Source organism: Geotrypetes seraphini, chromosome 18 (genome assembly GCF_902459505.1).
Source record: "Geotrypetes seraphini chromosome 18, aGeoSer1.1, whole genome shotgun sequence".
NCBI lineage: Eukaryota > Metazoa > Chordata > Amphibia > Gymnophiona > Dermophiidae > Geotrypetes > Geotrypetes seraphini.
The window spans coordinates 32,002,117-32,023,112 of NC_047101.1; the positions used below are offsets into that span (position 1 = coordinate 32,002,117).

The 20,996-nt window shown below is 44.2% G+C and overlaps 1 protein-coding gene across 3 annotated transcripts in view; it reads right to left on the minus strand.

The window, feature by feature from the left end:
• The window catches only part of RARS1 (arginyl-tRNA synthetase 1), a 94,908-nt gene that overhangs the window by 27,097 nt on the left and 46,815 nt on the right, over nucleotides 1–20,996 (minus strand). For all 3 annotated transcript variants that reach the window (XM_033927301.1, XM_033927299.1, XM_033927300.1), the window contains 2 exons: nucleotides 10,364–10,484; nucleotides 5,301–5,430 (listed from right to left, as the gene is read on the minus strand). In XM_033927301.1, the coding sequence (XP_033783192.1) occupies nucleotides 5,301–5,430; nucleotides 10,364–10,484 (251 nt within the window). The remainder of the gene's footprint in view (nucleotides 1–5,300; nucleotides 5,431–10,363; nucleotides 10,485–20,996) is intronic.

Below are 20,996 nucleotides of genomic sequence, written 5' to 3' on the forward strand. Positions count from 1 at the left end.
AGAGTACAAACTGTTAAAATGATGATTTTACCTGTAGTTTGTTACCAAATGGGTATGATGCCTATTTTTTTTCAGGGATCTTTTTATAAAAAAAATAAATAGGATCCTAACCAATTTTATTTGGCTGGGAAAAATTCCTAGAATTGCTTTAGTGTCTTTGCAAAGGCCTATTGTGGAGGGTGGGGTAAATTTTCCAAATTTTTATAGGTACCATCAAGCCTATATATTGCGACAAGGTATGTATTGGATCCTCCCAGAGCCCATTGACGATATTCCAGATTGGTTCTGGTTAGAGTGGAAACTTATGTTTCCATTGCGTCTTGGTCACGTTGTTAGTATCAAAATGCCAAGGTTATATAAAGATCATAAAATATTTGTTGATACCTGGAAAACTTTAAGATATATAAGTAGTCTGACTCCTATTCCAATAAATAAATCAACAATTCAAACAATTTGGTTAAACCCCAAGATCAAAATAGGCGGTTTTAAAATCATTTGGAAGCATTGGATGTTGGCAGGGTTATGTACTTTAGAGGATGTAATAACTAATGGTAAACTGCTTGATTTTTCACAATTGCAACATAAATTTGGTTTAAATAAATCACAATATTTTAGATGGTTGCAATTGAAGCAGGCCATTCAGGCGGGGTTCCCTGAATGGAAAAATCTTAACAATTATCATAGCCTAGAATTCTTATACTTTCAGGTGGCTTCTACTGGTCACCAGACCGCAATGTGGTATAAATTAATAGCTGAATTTGTAAATAAAAAACCAAAACATAGTCTTAGAGACATTTGGAGCATTGAGATTAAGCATCAAATTAATGCATCTCAATGGCCACGACTTTGGTCTTGGAGGATAAGATGTACAGTATCAGCATCTATGAGACAAACATGGTTTTTTTCTTTTGCATAGAGCTTTTTGGACCCCTGTTCGTTTACAAAAATTAGATAGCTCTAAGTCTAATAAATGTTGGCACTGTCATCTTGAGGCTGGGACATTGGATCATCTTTTATTCTATTGTCCATATATATTATTATTTTGGAAATCAATTTGGCCTCAAATAAATAGGATGATGGACAATCCAGTAGCCTTGACTTACGATACTATTTTATTTGGTACAACAATGAGAGCAAAAAGTCAAATTTCGTCACATAATAATAAACTTTTATTCATATTAACTGGAGTAGCAATTCAACAAATAACATGTAACTGGAAAAATTATGACAGACTAAATTATAATTTTGGGTGGAATTCGGTATGCCTTATATATAAAATGGAGCGCACAATAGCAACACAGAAAGGTTATTTTGGTAAATTTCTAAAGATTTGAAGACCATTAGCAGATTTTTGTAATGATTAATAACATTTTCCCATAATAAGAGATTTGATAAGTGGGGATGTGGGTGGGTATTATTTCATTTACCTTACAATATGTATGAATTAATTAATGTATTTTTAAGTATTAGGTTAGAGTTTCTGAAATACAAAGGGAGGGCTTGGGGGGGTTATTTTATTTATATTTGTCATACATATTAAATGATTTATATATTATCTAAAACATTATAAAAATATGAATATGAATATGATATATTGTACTTAAAGTATTCATGAAAGAAAATCAAGTGTGTGTTTATAAGATTATATGTATTTTTCTGATACACTTGTAATATGAAAAAAATGAATAAAGAAATTAAAAAAAAAAAAAGTTTCATATATGTTTTAGAATAGAAGCAGTAAAAGTGTTCTTAAAATCTCAATCTAACTTTCTAAAATGTCACCTCTTAGGTGTTCAAACCATTTTCATATACTACATCTATCAATGCCCGATGAAAAACAGCATTAAATTATGAACAACAGGGGATGTTTAATAGTGGGGAGGGTTAAGTGGGAGGAACACTCAAAAATTAAAAATGGCAAAACAGGTGTCTTTCAGTAAGTATGGAATAAGGCCACAGGACTTTTTTTTTTGCTACAGATGTCACTGGACAGTTCTACTTGCTCAACTGCAGAATGGGGGAAGCAAGGAGAAGGAAATTTGAATTTAGTTCACACCTTTTCCAGTAGTTACATTTAGGTACAGTTGGTATTCTCCTGTCCCCAGAGGGCCTTTAATCTAAGTTTATACCTGAGGTAATGAAGGGTTAAATGGCTTGCCCGAGATTACAAGCAGCAACAAGATTTGAATCCTGGCTTCCCCTAAACCATTAGGTTATGCCTCCATTTTTACCTAGAGGACAGAGCTAAAGACCCATGGCAGGTATAGGCAGCCCAATCTTTTTTACATGTTTACACATCATCAATCGATTCAGTTTACACTCTCCATTTAAAAAGATGGCTTTCATATTATTACATACCATATATGACATCACAAACAATGTGTTAAATAATACAAAAAAGTAACAATGTTTTTAGATTTTCAGCGACTCCTACCCAGATGAGTGTTGCTTACTGGGTCTATAGCTGGATATTCAGTAGCATGATCCAAATAAGGCCACTGAAAATCCCCAAAAAGCTCAGCATCATATAGGTAGTGCTGGTGTGACCCAGGCGAGGGAACCTAGGCAGTCTTTATAAAATTACCCACATAGGACCAGATTCTACATACAGCACAGATCTCGGCAGCTGCCTAAAAATGGTTACCAATCGAGTGTCAATCACACAACAGTGCCGTTTGTAGAACTGCGGCTACCTCAAACATAGGTGCTGGAAAACTAGGCCAGGGTTCTGCAGGCACACATTTCTGGAGCCTATGTTGGACGTAAATCATGTCTACGGAAGCGCCTAACATCTAACGTCATTTCCGGTGTTAATCACGCCTACTTTGACCTTAGGTATTCTAAGGTGCCGTTTTTGTAGATGCCTCTAAGCGCTTACATTTTTTAAAAACAATTTTTAAATAGTTTTTAACGGCTTTGCAAGTTAAGCGAGGCACCAGTAGGGCACCATTTATAGAATATGCCCCATAATGGATGATTATTATTTGACAAATGCCTCCCCTGAAAAGCCATACACCAGTACTTAGGTATACCAGGCACTTGACACCAAGCAAATAGTCAGCCAGAATTTATTAACAACTTACTTATCCCTTATAATCAATCAAGGACCCTAAGATCCACCGCACATAATCTCCTCACTGTTCCCTCATTGAAACATATTAGTACAATGAGGAATATGATCTTTTCTGTAAGTGCTCCTTTCCTTTGGAACAGTATCCCCAACTACATGCGGGAAAATACATCACTGATCAAATTTAAGGAAATGCTAAAGACATTCTTATTCCGCGATGCCTTTGTAACCTAAACTGTCCTTTTAAGGACGACTTAGTTTTTAGGAAAAATTTTTAGTATTACTTCCCCATCCTTCTGTTTTTCCCTTTAAGTGTTTTCTTTTCTTTCTATTAATTGGAGTTCCTATCCCCTCTTCCCATTTGTTCCTGTTCGTTTTTGTCCTTGAATCGTTTTTTCCCTTGGTCTGTTTTAGATTAAATTATACTTTTATTGGTATACAAGTCTTTAAGCCCGTTACATTAACAGGTGCTAGAAAGCAGCCTCCTTTCCCTCTCCCCCTCCAATACCTCCCTGACTGTCTCTCCGTGGCCCCCCTTCTGTCTTTCCCCCCCCCAGCAAAGCTGTCTGCCTCCCAGCACACTCCTCCCCCAAAGCAGCCCCCTTTCCCTCTCCCCCTCCACTTCCCTGAGCAGTAGTAATTTTTTTTACTTTATAGCAGCCGCTGGACACTTCCTGCCATTCCTCTAAGCAAAGCAGCACCACAACTGACACTCTCCTGCCGCTACTAACAGGGGACAAACTGCCGGCGCCGCCGTTGTGAAACTGCCACTGCAACCGCAACTCTCCTGCCGGTCCTCTAGGCGCAACTAATAGGGGACTGACAAACCGCCAAACACAGCCGCACGCGCCTGAAGCCGACCGCCGTTGAAAGAGCTGCACGCTCACGCGCTCCAGCCACCGCATGCGCCATGAAGGGTCAAGTAGAATACTGCCACAGAATGTGACCAGCCAGGAATTCTTCCAGCGCAGGTCCCAGTCAAGATAAAGGGAAAAGAGGTGAAACCAAAATCCCGGGTAGGAATTGGTAAAGAACAGATTGGATCTGAATTAAATAATTTCCTGGACCACTGGGGGAGCCCAAGAGGCCCTTGGAATACTGCCAGGGCTGATACAACAGGGCGTTTCCCCAGAGTATATAAGCCTGCCCCTGACAACAGGGAAAGAAGCCGGCTAGGGAGGAAGTTTAGGCTTTGCCTCCCTAGGGACCCTGATGAGCCAAACAGGGACAGAGAGCCTCAACCTATGGAGCTGGATGAGGTTGAACAACCAGAGTGTTTGACTCAATCTGAGGAACTTATGGACTTTCAAGAGTCTTGTGCTGGAAGAGATGTTAACCTACCTGAACCAATGCAGGTGAACTGGACTCTGAGCCACAAACAGTGAGTGAGTTTTGGAAACTGTTTGTGTGCTGTTCTTTTTGTTTTTGAATGCTGATTTTTACTGTGAAAGTTTAGAGAGAGTATTTGAGGGAGAGGTTTTGCTTCCACCTGGGAGGGAATGTGAAAGTCTGTTTGAAAGACTGTAATTTTTGCAAAACCTACTACTCTCTCTTCTTCCTGGCAACCTTAATTATTAATTGCCAGAGGCTTTCTTATTTTTTTGTTATGGACTGCAATCTAACTAAAACTTGAAGGCTGGACTGTAGCTGTTTTAGAATAAAGAAAAGGACTGCTTGGTAGCAGTCAGAGTGAGCTCCTTACTGAGCCCAAGGTCTCAACAATAGGAGAGACTTAAGAAGCAGTGAGAAAAAGAATGTTGGAGTTAATTAGCCCTGCTTCAATTACTCTGCCATTTTGACAGTGCTGTATGTTTTTTTTTTATATATTTTCTTTCTTGGACTTCTGTCTGGAATTCAGAATCAATGAAAGTGTTACTTACCTGATTGGAAGGATTAAGTAAAGAGAACTAGTTATATAAACTGTCCCTGTGTTGGAACTTTATTTGTGGTGTTTTTTTCACTTTTGAAAATCCGATCCTGCAGGGTGACTCCAGGCCGGGTCACACGCTTAGGTGCTGTTTAGTGTAGCCATCAGAATTGCAACAAAGCCCTGTTCAGGGTTAAGCTGGTGGCCACAAGAAGCACACCTTACGGCGCCAGGAATCACGATGTTTCAACAGCGCATGCGCACTTAGGGTTTTATATATAGAGATTGCTATGGCATTTTTGTACATCGCCTAGAAGTCTCGAGTAGGTGATATAGTAAATTTTAAATAAACTTGAAACTCACCTTTCCGAGAGACATCACAGATCAGGTTCCAAGCCTTAATGATGTCAGGATTGTGGTTCTGTAACTGCACCACACGCTGGTAGGCCCGCTTCTTGAATTCTTCCTCTGTGTCAAATCTATGTTTTGATTCCTGGATTAAGAAAAATATGGAAAAAAAAAAATGAGTAATCATATTGCAAAAAGCATGTATGGCTGCAATGGAATTTTCTGAATCTTTTAATCCTGAAAATCACTTAACACAATACCTGATCTGATGAAGAAGGTTATTTAGACAGAGCAGTCAAGTGAGAATGAGAAAGTTATGCAGAGATATGCACAAGGTGTTTCTTTAACCTGATCCACTTTAACACTGGGATAAGCCAAAATCAGAAAAACAACTTCAAGAGAGGAAGTCTGAACTAGAGAATGACTTGGGGACAAATTTTTCCCCATCCCCGCGGGAACTCATTTTCCTGCCCCGACGAGTTCTTTTCCTGACCTTGCCCCATTCCTGCAAGTTCTGTTCTCATCTGCAAAAGCCTCAAACACTTTAAAATCATAAGTGTTCGAGGCTTGTGTGGTTAAGGCAGAGCTTACAGGAATGGGGCAGGGACAAGGACAGCGACAAAACTCACAGGGACGGGGAAAAATTTGTCCCCGTGTCATTCTGAGAGCCCTGATGAACTCTTTTTAAATCGAGGAGGGGCCGAAAGGTCCCCTCCTTCTTGGGCACCATAAAGGAAATGGCATACCAGCCGGTGCCGCACTCCTGAGGGGACACTGGAACAACCATTTTGAGATCTAGCAAGTACTGAAGGGTCTGGCGAAAGGCTAGCGTCTCCCATGCCGCCTGACATGGAAAGGCAAGATATGATCTGTCCGAGAGCGGTAAACTCCGGAGCATAACCATCCCGCAGCACCCCCAGGACCCACTGATTGGCCCCACTTGGGAAACAAATAGTGCAGCCGGGCACCCACCGGAACCAAAGGGGCGCCAGCAAAGAGCCATCGAGCGGGACGGGCAGCAGGGAAACCGGCGGGGGAACTCCCAGCCCCCCGACGGGCCCCCTGAAAGGACTGCATGCGCTGAGCCAACCGACCCCGGGGAAAAACCAGAAGCCTGGAAAGAAGCAGTCCGACGCCCAGGGCGAAACCTGCAAAATACCCACAGACGCCTCCGGGTAGTGCCACCCTGAGACGTTGGGTGGGCATGGTCCTCAGGCAGACGGACATCTCAGAGTCCGTCAGAGTCTGAACCAATTTATCTAAGTTCTCTCCAAACAAAAACAACCCCCAAAAGGGAAATTTTTGGAAATTAAATTTGGACGCGGCAACCGCCGACCAAGCGCGAACCAACAAGGTACGGCGTACAGTCACCAAAAGCCCCAGACTTAGCCGCAGGCCGCACCATGGCAGAAAAGAGCATCCGAGAGGAATAAGGCAGCCATCTCAATCTTCGCTACCTCCTGATCCACAAAGGACCAGACATTAGACCCAAGATTGACCACCGAAACACGGTGTGAGCCACCAGCCCCACACAAATAGCCAACTGGATCCCCAAGGCAGAGACAGCAAGATTCTGCTTAAGAAGTGTCTCTAACGTACGCTCCTCAGAGACCCTAAGGGCAGAAACCGCCCGCAACAGGCACGGTATGCCGTTTTCCAATCACTGAGACCACTGTGTCCACCACTAGTGAAAATAAGGTAGCCCGATCCCCCTCCGGGATGAGATCCCAACGAGCCAGGGCGCGCGCAAACTGAAACGGCGCCCCTGGTGAAATTCACTGCGTCAGCACGATATCCCGAAAAATCCTGATCCACAGGAAAAGAGCAGGAAAACAGGACAGACCCCTTGAAGCAGAGGGGCCCCCTATGCGGGCTCTCCGGTGGCGCATCGTCAAAAAAGCAGCACCGAGGAGACCTGCTAAATCAGGTTTAAAAGCGCATCCCTCTAAATAAAAAGTGCACCACAGATGCCTCTGTGCTGGAAGACGGGAAACCCGACGCCCCGCTGCCAGTGGCCGTCCCTTCTAGAGGATCCTGGAAGCCCGCCAAAGTGGCCAGGTCCTCAATCATGTCAAATCGCTCCTCTGACCACCAATCAGCAATCCAAGCCCTCCCGCGGGCGCATGGATGAGGGAGGAGGAAGTGGGGACGCCAAATGAAAAGAGGGAGGCAAAGCCACAGGGGGTGCAGAGGGTAACCACACCCAAAACCCCCCAGGTGCACGTGGGACCCTCAATTGTCTGCACAAAGAAAGAAATTAAATTGGGGGCAAACCTCCCCCCCCCCCGGAGGTCCCCAGGGACTCCCTGCCTCAGCAGAGGTCCCTGCTGAAACCAGCCTCTGTGTTTGCAAAACAGGGGGAAGGTCACCTGAGGTTGCAGACAAAATGGAGGGGCCAGACTGAGAAAATGGCGAAGTTCCCGCCAAAAATGCTCCCTCCATGGCCTGTAGCAGCTGAGAAACCTGAACAGTCCCAGCCGCTAAAACAGGCAAGTCGGCATCAGCTGTCAAAAAATCAGCTTAAGAGGGAATCCTTTGCAACCCGATCGGTGGTTCGGGGAATCCCTCCGTGGGCAGTTGGGGGAAGACCGGGCTTCCCCACTGCTCCGACTCGTGAGGCACCATCGGCGGGGAGCTCTGGGCGCCTGCAGCCACTGCCGATGGAGCTCCACTGCCTCACCGGCCCAAACCGCTGAGTTCAGGGCGGCTGGACCAAATTTTGTCACACTCCCCCGGACAAGGGCACAATTGCTCCATAAGCGACCTAGCTAGAAGAAAAGTGCCGGTTAGTGCAAAAATACAGTAAAATACAGTAAATTGACAGGGAAGCAACCCTGCAGACCGGAACTACCTCAGGATTTTTTTTTTTTTTTTACTGAACAGACTCCACAGGCTCTCGAAGCAGTAGGCCTTGCTTGATTTAGGGGGCAAGGCTGACTGCTGAGGCTCCTCTAAAAAAATGTGGGGAGGTGGAGGAAGTGGGGGGAGGGACCCCGCTCGAGAACCGCAGGGTTTGACACCGAGGTCAGACGGACCCCCAAACAGGGCCCATCCAAGCTCTGTCCGGCCAAAAACAGGGACTAGAAACCCCCTAAACAAATTCCAACAGCCCTACCAAGGGAGATGGGTACAGATCACTCAACACCTGCTGGATACTGAAGTAGACTGATGAGAATAGAGAAGGGGATATCTTATATACTATCTCACAGTTTTGTTTTCAGTCTCCACCTGCTGGTCATGATTGGATATATAGCCATTTGTAAAGATTAACCTCTACTGGTCTGGAGAGTGCTAAAGAATGTATGTTTGTAGTGTGATGTAATATGATGAGTTATATAATGAATTTGTATTAATGATATTATATTGAGATATTAGCTTTTTGTGATTTTAGATATCTATATATAATATTAAAGCTATTGATAGGTGAAAGTCCCAAGAAATAGTGTGTATTGGCAGTATATTCATTAGAGATATTCTGAAAACCGGACTAGCTAGCAGTCCCCGAGGACAGGTTTGAGAATAAATGCTCTAACACACTATTACAGACCATCGACTGTGCAACAGACCTCAAAAAGAAGGCAAGACCACCACCTGAACCCATACAGAGGACCAGGCAAGACCTCACTCCAAGCCATCCTGCAAGAACTCCAAAAATTTAATCATGTATTTTTTTAATGGGTATAACTAATGGACAGACAGGTTGGACCGTTCAGGTCTTTATCTGCCATCATTTACTATGCTTCTATGTTACTATGTTAAGCAAGGACACTCGAAGGGGCAACATGGAATGAGCAGAACACCACTCCTCAAAAAGACACCAGATGCACACATAGGCCCAAGAGGAAGAAAGTCTTTGAGAGCCCAAAAGGGTAGAGATCACCTTATCAGAATAGCCTTTCATACTTAGGTGTTCCCTTTCAAGAGCCAAGCTGTAAGACAAAAGGGACCTAGATCGAACATGGGAATGGGCCCCTGAGTCAGAAGGTTGGACGAGAGGGGCAGAAGAGGATCAGCCACGAGAAGATGCACCAGATCCGCAAGCACCTGGGCCAGTCCAGAGCCACCAGAATCACACGGCCTGCAGGTTGAGCATTGTGGAGAAGAACTCTGCCCACCAAGGGCCACAGAGGAAAGACATACAGCAGTAAGGGAATCCCCAGCACTATCAGCGGTTAGGGAAACCTTATTTCCCTGACCGTCAGCAGCTGGGGAAATCCCTGTGTAGGCGTTAGGGGAAACTTGAGCTTCCCCATTGCCTGCAGCCGACGAGCGGTGCACACAAGAAGGGGAACCCAGATTACCAGCTCCAGAAGCCGAGGAGGCTTCCCCCTCAGAGCACTTCACACACACCCCAGCCACATCAACTGCGAACTGCTAAGACAAAACAAACCACTGGTTAGCAATAAAAAGCAATTAAACCTTTCTTTCAGACTGGCACTGCCTCAGGATGTTTTTTGTTTTTTATTAAACAACTTTAATGAGCAGACCCCACAGGCTCTCCAAGCTATATGCCTTGCCTGAAACAGTGGAAAGGCTTATAGCTGAGGCTCCTCTAAAAAAATATTTTGGGGAGGTGAGGGCAAATGGAGGGAGGGACTTGACCAGTCAAGTGTGGCACCCCTGAAGTTGGATGGGCCCCCAAAAGGGTCCCCCAAGTTCAATCCGGCACCTACAACAGGGACAAGAAAAGAGGCCACAAATCACATCCAACAGGCCCTAACTAACCAAACGACAGACTTCACAGGCTTACCACCTCCACCTACTGGAGACTGAGAACAGACTGATTTGTAGATGGGACTGCACAGCCCACTTGTACTACAGCCAAAAGTCATTATGTCTCAGTCTCCTCTTGCTGGCAGAGGAGCATAAATCCATCTATTCTGTGCCAGTCTGGAGGGACGCTAAAGAACTGAGGTTTCCTTCCTGGAGAGGGCATCGGAATTTATGAGCCTGCTCCTCTTTCTTTGAAAAAGAGAAAAGGTGTTTATTGCTTGTCTTGCTACAAGCCTTCTATATGTATACAACTTCCCAAGACAGTGAAAGGGGTCTTCAGACAGCTGCAGAGCACAAAGCATCACCTTGTAAAATGCCTGAAGGTCACTGATGGGAGGGGAGACATTCACATAGTCCGGAAATTTGTCTTGTAGGTGCGCAATCAGCATACCAAACTGGGTGCCCCAGTCGCCCACATGGTTTAACCTGTGTTTAGACAGAAAGAAGAGTTGTCTTTCTCCAATAAGCCATGAAGCACAGTTAATACAGTATTATGCTCATGAAAACTCAATCCTTTTGATGATAACTGGAACCGAAGTCAATTAAAATACTGATAATATTATAGTTCTTTTTCTTATGCTTTTCTTATGTACTTTAGTTTTTAATTAGTTCTTCCTTCTCCTATGTTTTCTGCTATGTACTCTAGTCTTAATTATATATGAACCGAGTCGAGCTCCACTGGGAGATGACCCGGTATATAAACCAAAGATTAGATTAGATTAGCTAAAGGTCTGGAAAACACTCATATACATTTCCTTCAGGAAGAATAGCTGCCAATGATGAATTATCAGACCTCTTTACTCTATACAGAGGTACTTGTCAGGGATGTCCAAAGTCCCCTTTACTGTTTAACTTAGCTTTGAACCTTTGTAAATTCTTAACAGATACAAGGAACAGAAGTTAAAGATACAGAATTCAAATGATTTGCTTATGCAGATGACATCTTATATCCAACCCACAAAGTTCTTAAGTAAAACTTATAGAAATAATCTCCTCTTTTTCCCTCATCTCAGGTTACAAGGTGAAATGGGATAAAACTGAATTAATGTCACTTAATTATTGTCTCCCATTTAATACACCCGATTGTCTTTTTACATGGGTTAAGACTATTAAATATCTTGCTCTACATTTTGACAATGCTGAATATGTCAAAAGTTATGGATAAAATAAAAACAACTATGAATTCATGGTCACCCCTGTATTTATCATGGTGGGGAAGATTTGATTCTTTAAAAATGACAATAGTTCCCAAAATATTATACATACTAAATATGTTCCAAATATTATTCCCTTCCACCATCCACAAATCTTTGGAAAAGTTAATGATCAATTTTTATGGAACAATAAAACACCACAAATTTCCTTTAAAAAAACTTTAAAAAATCCCAAATCAATTGTTGCGTGTGTGTGTATGTGTGTGTGGGGAGGTATTAACGATTTGATCTCTAATATTACCATCTACTATAATAAAACGCTAAGCGTGCATGCGCATGCCTACCTGCGTGATCTGTGGTCCTATGTCCATGGCAGGCAGGAGTGCGCATGCGCGCATAAAACGGTCCCTTCGGTCTTGCGGGCTCCCCCCGCATTCACAGTAAGCAATTTCTTTGTCGGCACCCCCCCCTCCTCGAAGCACCCGTACCCCTGTTGACCCTCCCATTCCTTCCCGCCATCTGACTGGCTCACTTAGTCCCTTGCCGCCCCCTTCCCGCGGTCCCGACCGTTGACCCTCCCATCGCGGTCTGACCCTCCCATCCCATCCCGTCGTCTGACCGGCTCACTTAGTTCCTTGCCGCCCCCTTTCCCTTCCCGCGGTCCCGACAAACCTGCCGATTGAAGCAGCGTCCGCAGCATTCTACACACGCTGCTTCGGGGCCTTCTACTGCCCTGATTTGCTCTGCTGCGTCTCTGATGATGTCATCAGGGACCTGCCAGAGTAAATCAGGTCAGTAGAAGGCCCCGAAGCAGCGTGTATAGAGTGCTGTGGACGCTGCTTCGGTCGGCAGGTTTGTCGGGACCGTGGGAAGGGAAGGGGGGGGCGGCGGCAAGGGACTAAGGGAGCCGGCCAGACCGTGGGAAGGGAAAACGCTGCTGCTGCACAGGGAAGTGGTATGGGAGGGAGAGAAACGGAGGGTGTGGGAATGCTGCTGCGGCTGCTGTACAGGAAGTGGGGGTGGGGGGAGGGAAATGCTGCTGCTGCTGCACAGAAAAATGGAGGGGGAGGGATAGAAGGAAAGACAGACAGTGGGAGGGAGGGAGACAGAAAGAAAAAAGACACAGGGGCAAGGAGAGACACAGAAAGACAGACAGACAAAGGGGGCCAGGGAGAGAGACAGGAATAAAGAAAGACAGACAGACATATATTCTAGCACCCATTAATGTAACGGGCTTAAATACTAGTAAAGCTATAAAGCTTATTTGCTACGTCATGGAGCGGTATGGTTAACACATACAAACAATTTCTTCACAAAGATGTTTACAAATTGAGCAATCAATTGTATTATATCTATACCTCTAACTAAAGCTCCAGGCATGTGTCTACCAGAATGGGATGATTCATCGTGGGTTGTTTGATCACAGCACAAGTAAAAACCCTGAATGGATAATAGCCAATAATATCCACAAAGTCTATAAGAATAATCCAAAATTGGCTAATGCACCTAATCCCTGGGGAAAAAAAGTCTAAGGGAATGGGGCAAAACTACAAATAAATAGAATGAATGAATAAATAATGGACATCAGTATGAGCCCTTCATAACTGAATGAATGTAGACCTCTGGCTCAGGCAATATCTCAAAAGGTGACCAGCACCAGACCGAAGTCTAAATGAGAATAGTCTCATACATCATGTAGTCCATATATACCAAAAAAATATGTGCAAAATTTCACACCCTCCCAAAACCAAATAGACTTTTTTAACACCAGGGAGAAGGGGTTAAGAGGACATAACATATACACTATGCCTGTAAGCACACCATGTGGACAAAAACTTTACTAATACATACAACCATAAATATAATAAATACTATAAATATACATATAAAATATATAATAGTGTCTGTGTGTGAATGTGCCAATGAGAAAGCACAGTTACTTACCGTAACAGGTGTTATCCAGGCAGATATTCTTGACTGATGGGTGACGGCACCGACGGAGCCCCGGTACGGACAATTTTAGAGTGATTGCACTCTAAGAACTTGGAAAGTTCTAGTAGGCCGCACCGCGCACGCGCGAGTGCCTTCCCGCCCGACAGAGGCGCGCGGTCCCCAGTTAGGATAAGCCAGCTAAGAAGCCAACCCAGGGAGGTGGGTGGGACGCAAGAATATCTGCCTGCTGTCCCTGGATAACACCTGTTACGGTAAGTAACTGTGCTTTATCCCAGGACAAGCAAGCAGCATATTCTTGACTGATGGGTGACCTCCAAGCTAACAAATAGAGGGATGGTGGGAAGGTTGGCCATTAGGAAAATAAATTTTGCAAAACAGATTGGCCGAAGTGTCCATCCCGTCTGAAGAAAGCATCCACACAATAATGAGATGTAAAAGTATGAACTGAGGACCAAGTAGCAGCCTTGCAGATTTCCTCAATAGGCGTGGAGCGGAGGAAAGCCACAGATGCTGCCATAGCTCGAACTCTATGGGCCGTGACAGAACCTTCCAGTGTCAGTCCGGTCTGAGCATAACAGAAAGAAATGCACGCTGCCAGCCAATTAGACAACGTACGTTTAGAAACAAGACGTCCCAATTTATTTGGATCAAAGGACAGAAAGAGTTGGGGAGCTGATCTGTGGGGCTTAGTACGCTTTAAATAGTAAGCCAGAGCCCGCTTACAGTCCAAAGTATGCAGAGCTTGTTCTCCAGAATGAGAGTGAGGTTTCGGAAAGAAGACAGGCAGAACAATGGATTGGTTGAGATGGAATTCCGAGACAACCTTAGGGAGAAACTTTGGATGTGTACGCAGAACCACCTTGTCATGATGAAAGACTGTAAAAGGTGGATCAGCAACTAGTGCATGTAGCTCACTGACCCTCCTGGCAGAGGTAAGAGCAATAAGGAAAAGTACCTTCCAAGTGAGAAACTTGAAAGGAGCGGTAGCCAAAGGTTCAAAAGGAGGCTTCATTAAGGTGGAAAGAACCACATTGAGATCCCAGATTACCGGAGGGGCTTTGAGAGGTGATTTCACATTGAAAAGACCCCGCATGAATCTGGACACCAAGGGATGAGCCGAGAGAAGTTTTCCATGAACTGGCTCATGAAAAGCAGCAATAGCACTGAGGTGGACTCTGATGGAAGTACACTTGAGGCCAGAGTCAGACAAAGAAAGAAGATAATCCAATAAGGTCTCCACTACAAGGGAAGTGGGATCATGATGATGAAGAAGACACCAGGAAGAAAACCGTGTCCACTTCTGATGGTAACATTGCAGAGTGGCCGGTTTCCTGGAGGCATCCAGAATGGAACGAACGGGCTGAGACAAAAGAGTATCATGAGAAGTCAGCCCGAGAGAAACAAAGCTGTCAGGTGCAGAGACGGAAGGTTTGGATGCAAAAGGGTCTCCTGATGTTGCATAAGCAGAGAAGGAAACAGTGGAAGAAGGAAAGGCTCCTTAGAACTGAGTTGAAGTAGAAGGGAGAACCAATGTTGCCTGGGCCACCGTGGAGCAATCAGAATCATGGTGGCTCGTTCCCTCTTGAGCTTGAACAAGGTTCGTAACATGAGAGGCAGAGGAGGGAAAGCGTACAGGAACAGATTGGACCAATCGAGGAGAAATGCATCCGCTGCCAGACGGTGAGGGGAGTAGAGTCTGGAGCAGAATAGGGGCAGCTGGTGATTGTGAGGAGCTGCAAAGAGGTCTATCTGAGGAGTGCCCCACTGAGCGAAGATAGACTGAAGAGTTAAAGGATTGAGTGTCCACTCGTGAGGCTGGAGAATTCTGCTGAGCTTGTCCGCTAAGGAATTCTGTTCTCCCTGAATGTAGATAGCTTTCAGGAATAGTTGGTGATCTGTGGCCCAAGCCCAAATCTTCTGGGCTTCCTGGCACAAGAGGCGAGAGCCTGTCCCACCCTGCTTGTTGATGTAGTACATCGCAACTTGATTGTCTGTGCACAGCAGGAGGACCTGAGGAAAGAGAAGATGTTGGAAGGCCTTGAGGGCATAAAACATCGCTCTGAGTTCCAGGAAATTGATGTGATGTTTCATTTCCTGGGCTGTCCAAAGTCCTTGAGTTTGGAATTCGTTCAAATGAGCTCCCCAGGCATAAGGGGAGGCGTCGGTGGTGATGACAAGTTGATGAAGAGGTAGATGAAACAGAAGACCTCTGGAAAGATTTGAGGATATCAACCACCATTGTAGAGACTGACGAAGAGATGATGTCACAGATATGTGTCGTGAGCAAGGATCCGTCGCTTGGGACCACTGGGTAGCTAGGGTCCATTGAGGAGTGCGCAGGTGAAGACGTGCGAGGGGTGTGACATGAACTGTGGAGGCCATGTGACCCAAGAGTATCATCATTTGCTTGGCAGAGATGGAACGTTGTGGAAGCACCTGCTGACATAGAGATTGAAGAGTTTGAAGACGGTTGGACGGCAGGAATGCTCTCATGAGGACTGTGTCCAGCACCGCTCCAATGAATTGAAGTCTCTGAGTGGGGATGAGATGAGATTTGGGTAGATTGATCTCGAACCCCAGAAGCTGTAGAAACAGGATGGTTTGGTTGGTGGCCAGGAGCACTGTTTGAGATGAATTGGCCTTGATTAACCAATCGTCCAGATAAGGAAAGACTTGAAGGTGGTGAGAGCGTAGAAAGGCAGCCACCACAATCAGACATTTGGTGAACACTCTTGGAGAGGAGGCAAGACCGAAGGGCAGCACCTTGTATTGGTAATGACAATGATTGATCATGAAGCGGAGGTACTGTCTGGAGGCCAGATTGACCGGAATGCGAGTGTATGCCTCTTTGAGATCGAGGGAGCATAGCCAGTCGCTTTGATGGAGAAGAGGATAAAGAGTTGCCAGAGAAAGCATCTTGAATTTCTCCTTGACCAAGCATTTGTTGAGATCGCGAAGATCTAGGATAGGTCTGAGATCCCCTGTTTTTTTGGGGACCAGAAAATAACGGGAGTAGAATCCCTGCCCCTTCTGATCTAGAGGAACTTCCTCTATGGCGTTCAGGAGGAGGAGGGATTGAACCTCCTGAAGAAGGAGAGAAGACTGAGAGGTGTTCAAAGCAGACTCTCTTGGCAGACTTTGTGCAGGATGTGTCTGAAAGTTGAGAGAGTAGCCGTGGCGGATGATGTTGAGGACCCACTGATCCGATGTGATGTTCTCCCAACGGCTGGTGAAACAAGACAGACGTCCTCCTATGGGTCGAGGGAAATTGGCAGATGGTGGAATACTGGCTATGCTTTGGAGAACCACGTCAAAAGGATTGAGTAGACTTTTGTGGTGGAGGAGGCTTCACCTGTTGCTGCTGGGCTGGCCGAGGTGGTTGTCGCTGTTGCTGACGCTGACGTCTAGGCTGTTGAGTAGCCGGTGGCAAGGGATGGGCAGCATAGCGGCGTTGGTAGGCAGATTGTTGGCGAAAAGGCCGAGCAGGCGGAGTCTTTTTCTTAGTCTTCAGGAGAGTATCCCACCGAGTCTCATGGGCAGACAGCTTTTGTGTAGTGGAATCCATGGACTCTCCGAAGAGCTCATCACCCAAGCAGGGAGCATTTGCTAGGCGGTCCTGATGATTTACATCGAGCTCTGAGACTCTGAGCCATGCCAACCGACGCATGGCAACAGACATAGCCGTGGCCCTAGAAGTCAATTCAAAAGTGTCATAAATTGACCGAACTAGGAACTTGCGTAACTGGAGAAGGGAGGAAGAACAGGCATGAAATGCAGATTTCTTGCGGTCAGGGAGGTACTTTTCAAAAGCAGCCATGTTTTGAATGAGGTGCTTTAAATAAAATGAAAAATGAAAAGCGTAGTTCCCTGACCTATTGGCTAACATGGCATTCTGATATAAACGTTTGCCAAATTTGTCCATGGCTTTTCCTTCTCTGCCAGGAGGGACTGAGGCATACACACTAGCTCCCGCTGATTTCTTAAGGGTGGATTCTACCAAAAGAGACTCATGCGGGAGCTGAGGTTTGTCAAAACCAGGAATAGGTATAACCTTGTATAAGGAATCCAATTTACGAGGAGCTCCTGGTACAGTCAGGGGAGTCTATAAATTTTTATAGAAAGTCTCTCGTAAGATGTCATGGAGAGGGAGTTTGAGAAATTCCCTTGGAGGCTAGTCAAAGTCCAGAGCATCAAGGAATGCCTTGGATTTCTTCGATTCAACCTCCAAGGGAATAGAAAGAGATTCACACATCTCTTTTAAGAAAGAAGTAAAAGATGTGGAATCATGTTTAGAAGAGGGATCAACAACAAGTTGATCCTCTTCATCAGAGGAACACTCACCTTCAGACAGAAAGGGCTCTTCAGAATCACCCCATAAATCAGGGTCCCGAATCTGAGAGCCACGATCTCGAGACTCCGGCATGGAGGGTTCCAGGTGTCGGGTTTTGCGCGCCGACTTACCCGACCTCATAGATACGGTACCAGGAGACGTGACCTGCTGTGTTGGTACCGAGGTCTGCACCGCATGGTGATGAGCTCTCGGTTCCGGTGCTAAGATTGGCATCGAAGTCGAGGAGGTAGTGTGACCCGGTACCGACAAAGTGGATGGCGATAAAAGAGGGCGCTCCACTGTCGGTACCGGTGGCTCAGACCGGACCGGGACTGGAAGGCTCGGTGTCAAAAGTGCGGGAAGGAGTTGTTGCAACTGCTCCTTAAGTTGCACTTGCAGGACAGCAGCAATTCGCTCGTCCAGCGAAGGCACCGGTACCGCTTTTTTCTTCTGCGGTACCTGTGGTGCCGCTCTACGCTCCGAGGATGAGGACCCCGATGTCGAGGGGCTCACCTCAATAGGAGCGGAGCGCTTCCGTGGACGCCTCGAGGTCGGCAGGACTGGACTCGCTGCTACTGAGACCGGAGGACGCTCCAACGGGGAAGGCTTCTTAGCCGGCTTACCTGTAGGGTGCGACGCTGGCGCGGTATCGCGCGGTGTCGACGAAGTAGGTGCCGACTGAGATGGGGCCGATGTCAGTGCCGGTGCTGCGGAATCAGACATCTTGGCGCCGAATAACAACCGCTGTTGGATCTGGCGATTTTTTAGAGTTCTCTTCTTTAAAGTCGCACAGCGGGTGCAGGTGGACGCTCGATGGTCAGGACCAAGACACTGCAGACACCAGTTGTGCGGGTCTGTCAGTGAAATTGGTCGAGCGCACCGCTGGCACTTTTTAAACCCGGGTTGAGGGGGCATGAAAGTGAAAACGGCTTCTGCCAAATCGAAGGCCGAGGCCTCGATGATGGCAACAGGCCCCGCCGGGGCGAAGCAAAAGAAATGAAGAAAAAAACGAAAGTTTTTTTTTTTTTTTTTTTTAAACTAAAGAAAAGAAGAGAAATAAAGAAAACGTTATTTCCAAAAGGGGTTTACGCGAGCGGGAAGATTACAAAAAACTCTTTCAACGGCCGTTGAAAGAAACGCGTCTTCTTAGCTCCGCGGAAACTAAGAAACTGGGGACCGTGCGCCTCTGTCGGGCGGGAAGGCACTCGCGCGTGCGCAGTGCGGCCTACTAGAACTTTCCAAGTTCTTAGAGTGCAATCACTCTAAAATTGTCCGTACCAGGGCTCCGTCGGTGCCGTCACCCATCAGTCAAGAATATGCTGCCTGCTTGTCCTGGGATAAGAATAAATACCAGATAAATAATTAAAAAGAAGAAGAAAAATGCAAAGTGCAAGGTGCTTCATAAAATACAAAATCTATGGCAAGAATGAGGCATAAAGTGCAAATGCAAAATCTATGGCAAGGATGAGGCATAAAGTGCAAGTGCAAAAAAATCCCACTACAGGTTCCTGATAGAGATCAAGTTTTAAACTAAACTAAAAGTGGAATTGCAACCTGTAATTTACTCAGTTGACCTCTGCTGGACTGCTCAATGCTGATTGACAGTTTACTGGCTAAGGGAAAGGAATGGGGTTTGCCAGGAGTGGAAGAAAACTAACTAGATAGTACTGAAATTCAGCACTATTTGGTTAAAATTAACAGGTTCAGTCTGTCTGCAGATATAAGAGGAATAATTCAATAACTAATCAATTTCTCTTCACTACTTATATTCATTGTGTTCTCTTTTTTTATAATTTTTTATTCATTTTTTCATCTTTCAACAAGTGTACAATACACATATCAACAATTAACAAATCACTTGAAAATCTTATCAGCTATGTCTTTATATAAATAATAATCCCTCCTCCCCCTTCCTGATATTAATTTCCAAATAACTCTCCAATACCCTCCCACCCCCTTCTACTATAAAATGGTGTATCATTCACAGAAAACATGGTATTTAATCTTGATAATACAATGCTAATGGCTCCCAAATTTTAATAAAGTTTCTATAATTTCCTTTTTGTACACTATTAATCTTTCCATTTTATACAGATGACATAATGAGTTCCACCAAAAATTAAAACTAAGCCTACTGTGGTCTTTCCAGTTATTAGTAATATGTGTTCTCTTATTAGTTAGGTTACTCCATATTAAAAAAGAGTTAACTACTCAAACAACAATTTTCTGTCTTAGAGAATGAAATAAAACTATTTGAAAATCAATTAATTAATAGGTGGAAGCAACAAACTTTGCAAAGTTTATTAAGAGGAAAAGCCAAATTTTTGTAGTGAATAGGCATCATTTTTCTTTGATAATATACATAGGAGGTGGGGGGATTGGAAGATAAGATGTAGTGAAATTGAAATTTTAAAGGAATATGATAGTTTTAATGATTGTATAGAAAGATGGGAGGGGGGAGGGTTTTTAATTAATTTATATATTAAGAATATAATGTATGATGTTCAAGTGTTATATGATACTATTTCATGTTGTTCTTTTTGTGCACTTGATGTAAGTTTGAAAAAGAATAAAGAAATTAAAAAAAAAAAAAAGGAAAAGCCAAATATAATGAGATTTCTTCTCAATTTGTAAGGAAAGATTTGTTTTATCAGCAAACTCAGTATTATGGTAATTCTAATAGGGCTGGAAGATTACTTGCAAATTTTCTCAAAGCAAAAAAGAGGAAATCTAAAATTATAGCAATTAAAGATAAACATGGAGGTTCGCATACTAAAATTGAGCATATTTTGCAGCAATTTTTTACTTTTTATAAAGATTTGTATTCTTCTGAGTCTTATGGAAATAGTAAAAAAGATGGTTCGGAATTTTTAAATTTACTTAATGGACCGAGGATTCCTGATCATATAAAAAGAAGTTTAGAAGAACCTATATCTTTAAAAGAATTAGAAATAGTGTTGAAATCTCTTAGAGTTGGATCCGCTCCAGATGGTGATGGATATACTGTTGAGTTTTATAAATCATTTCAAATTACCCTTTTGTCATATTTGTTAAATTTATATCATTATCAACTGAATAGAGGTTGTATTACAGGTACTATGGCTGATTCATTGATCATTGTTTTGCCAAAACCAAACAAAGATTCTACTTTGGTTTCAAATTACAGGCTTATTTCATTAATAAATGTGGATGGAAAACTTATTGCTAAAGTATTGGCTTTGCGTTTGGCTAAAGCTCTCCCTTTTATTATAGACACTCACCAAACGAGATTCGTTGCAAAGAGATATTCTTCTAATAACACTAGATTGGCTTTTCATTCTCTAAATTTGACAAAAAACATGAATGATCCTGCTTTTTTGATCTCATTGGATGGAGAAAAAGCCTTTGATCGAGTTGAATGGACTTTTATGTATCAGGCTTTAGAATGGTTTGGTATAGGTTCTGGTTTTATTCAAATGATTCAGACACTGTATCGCTCTCCTGGTGCAAGATTATATATTA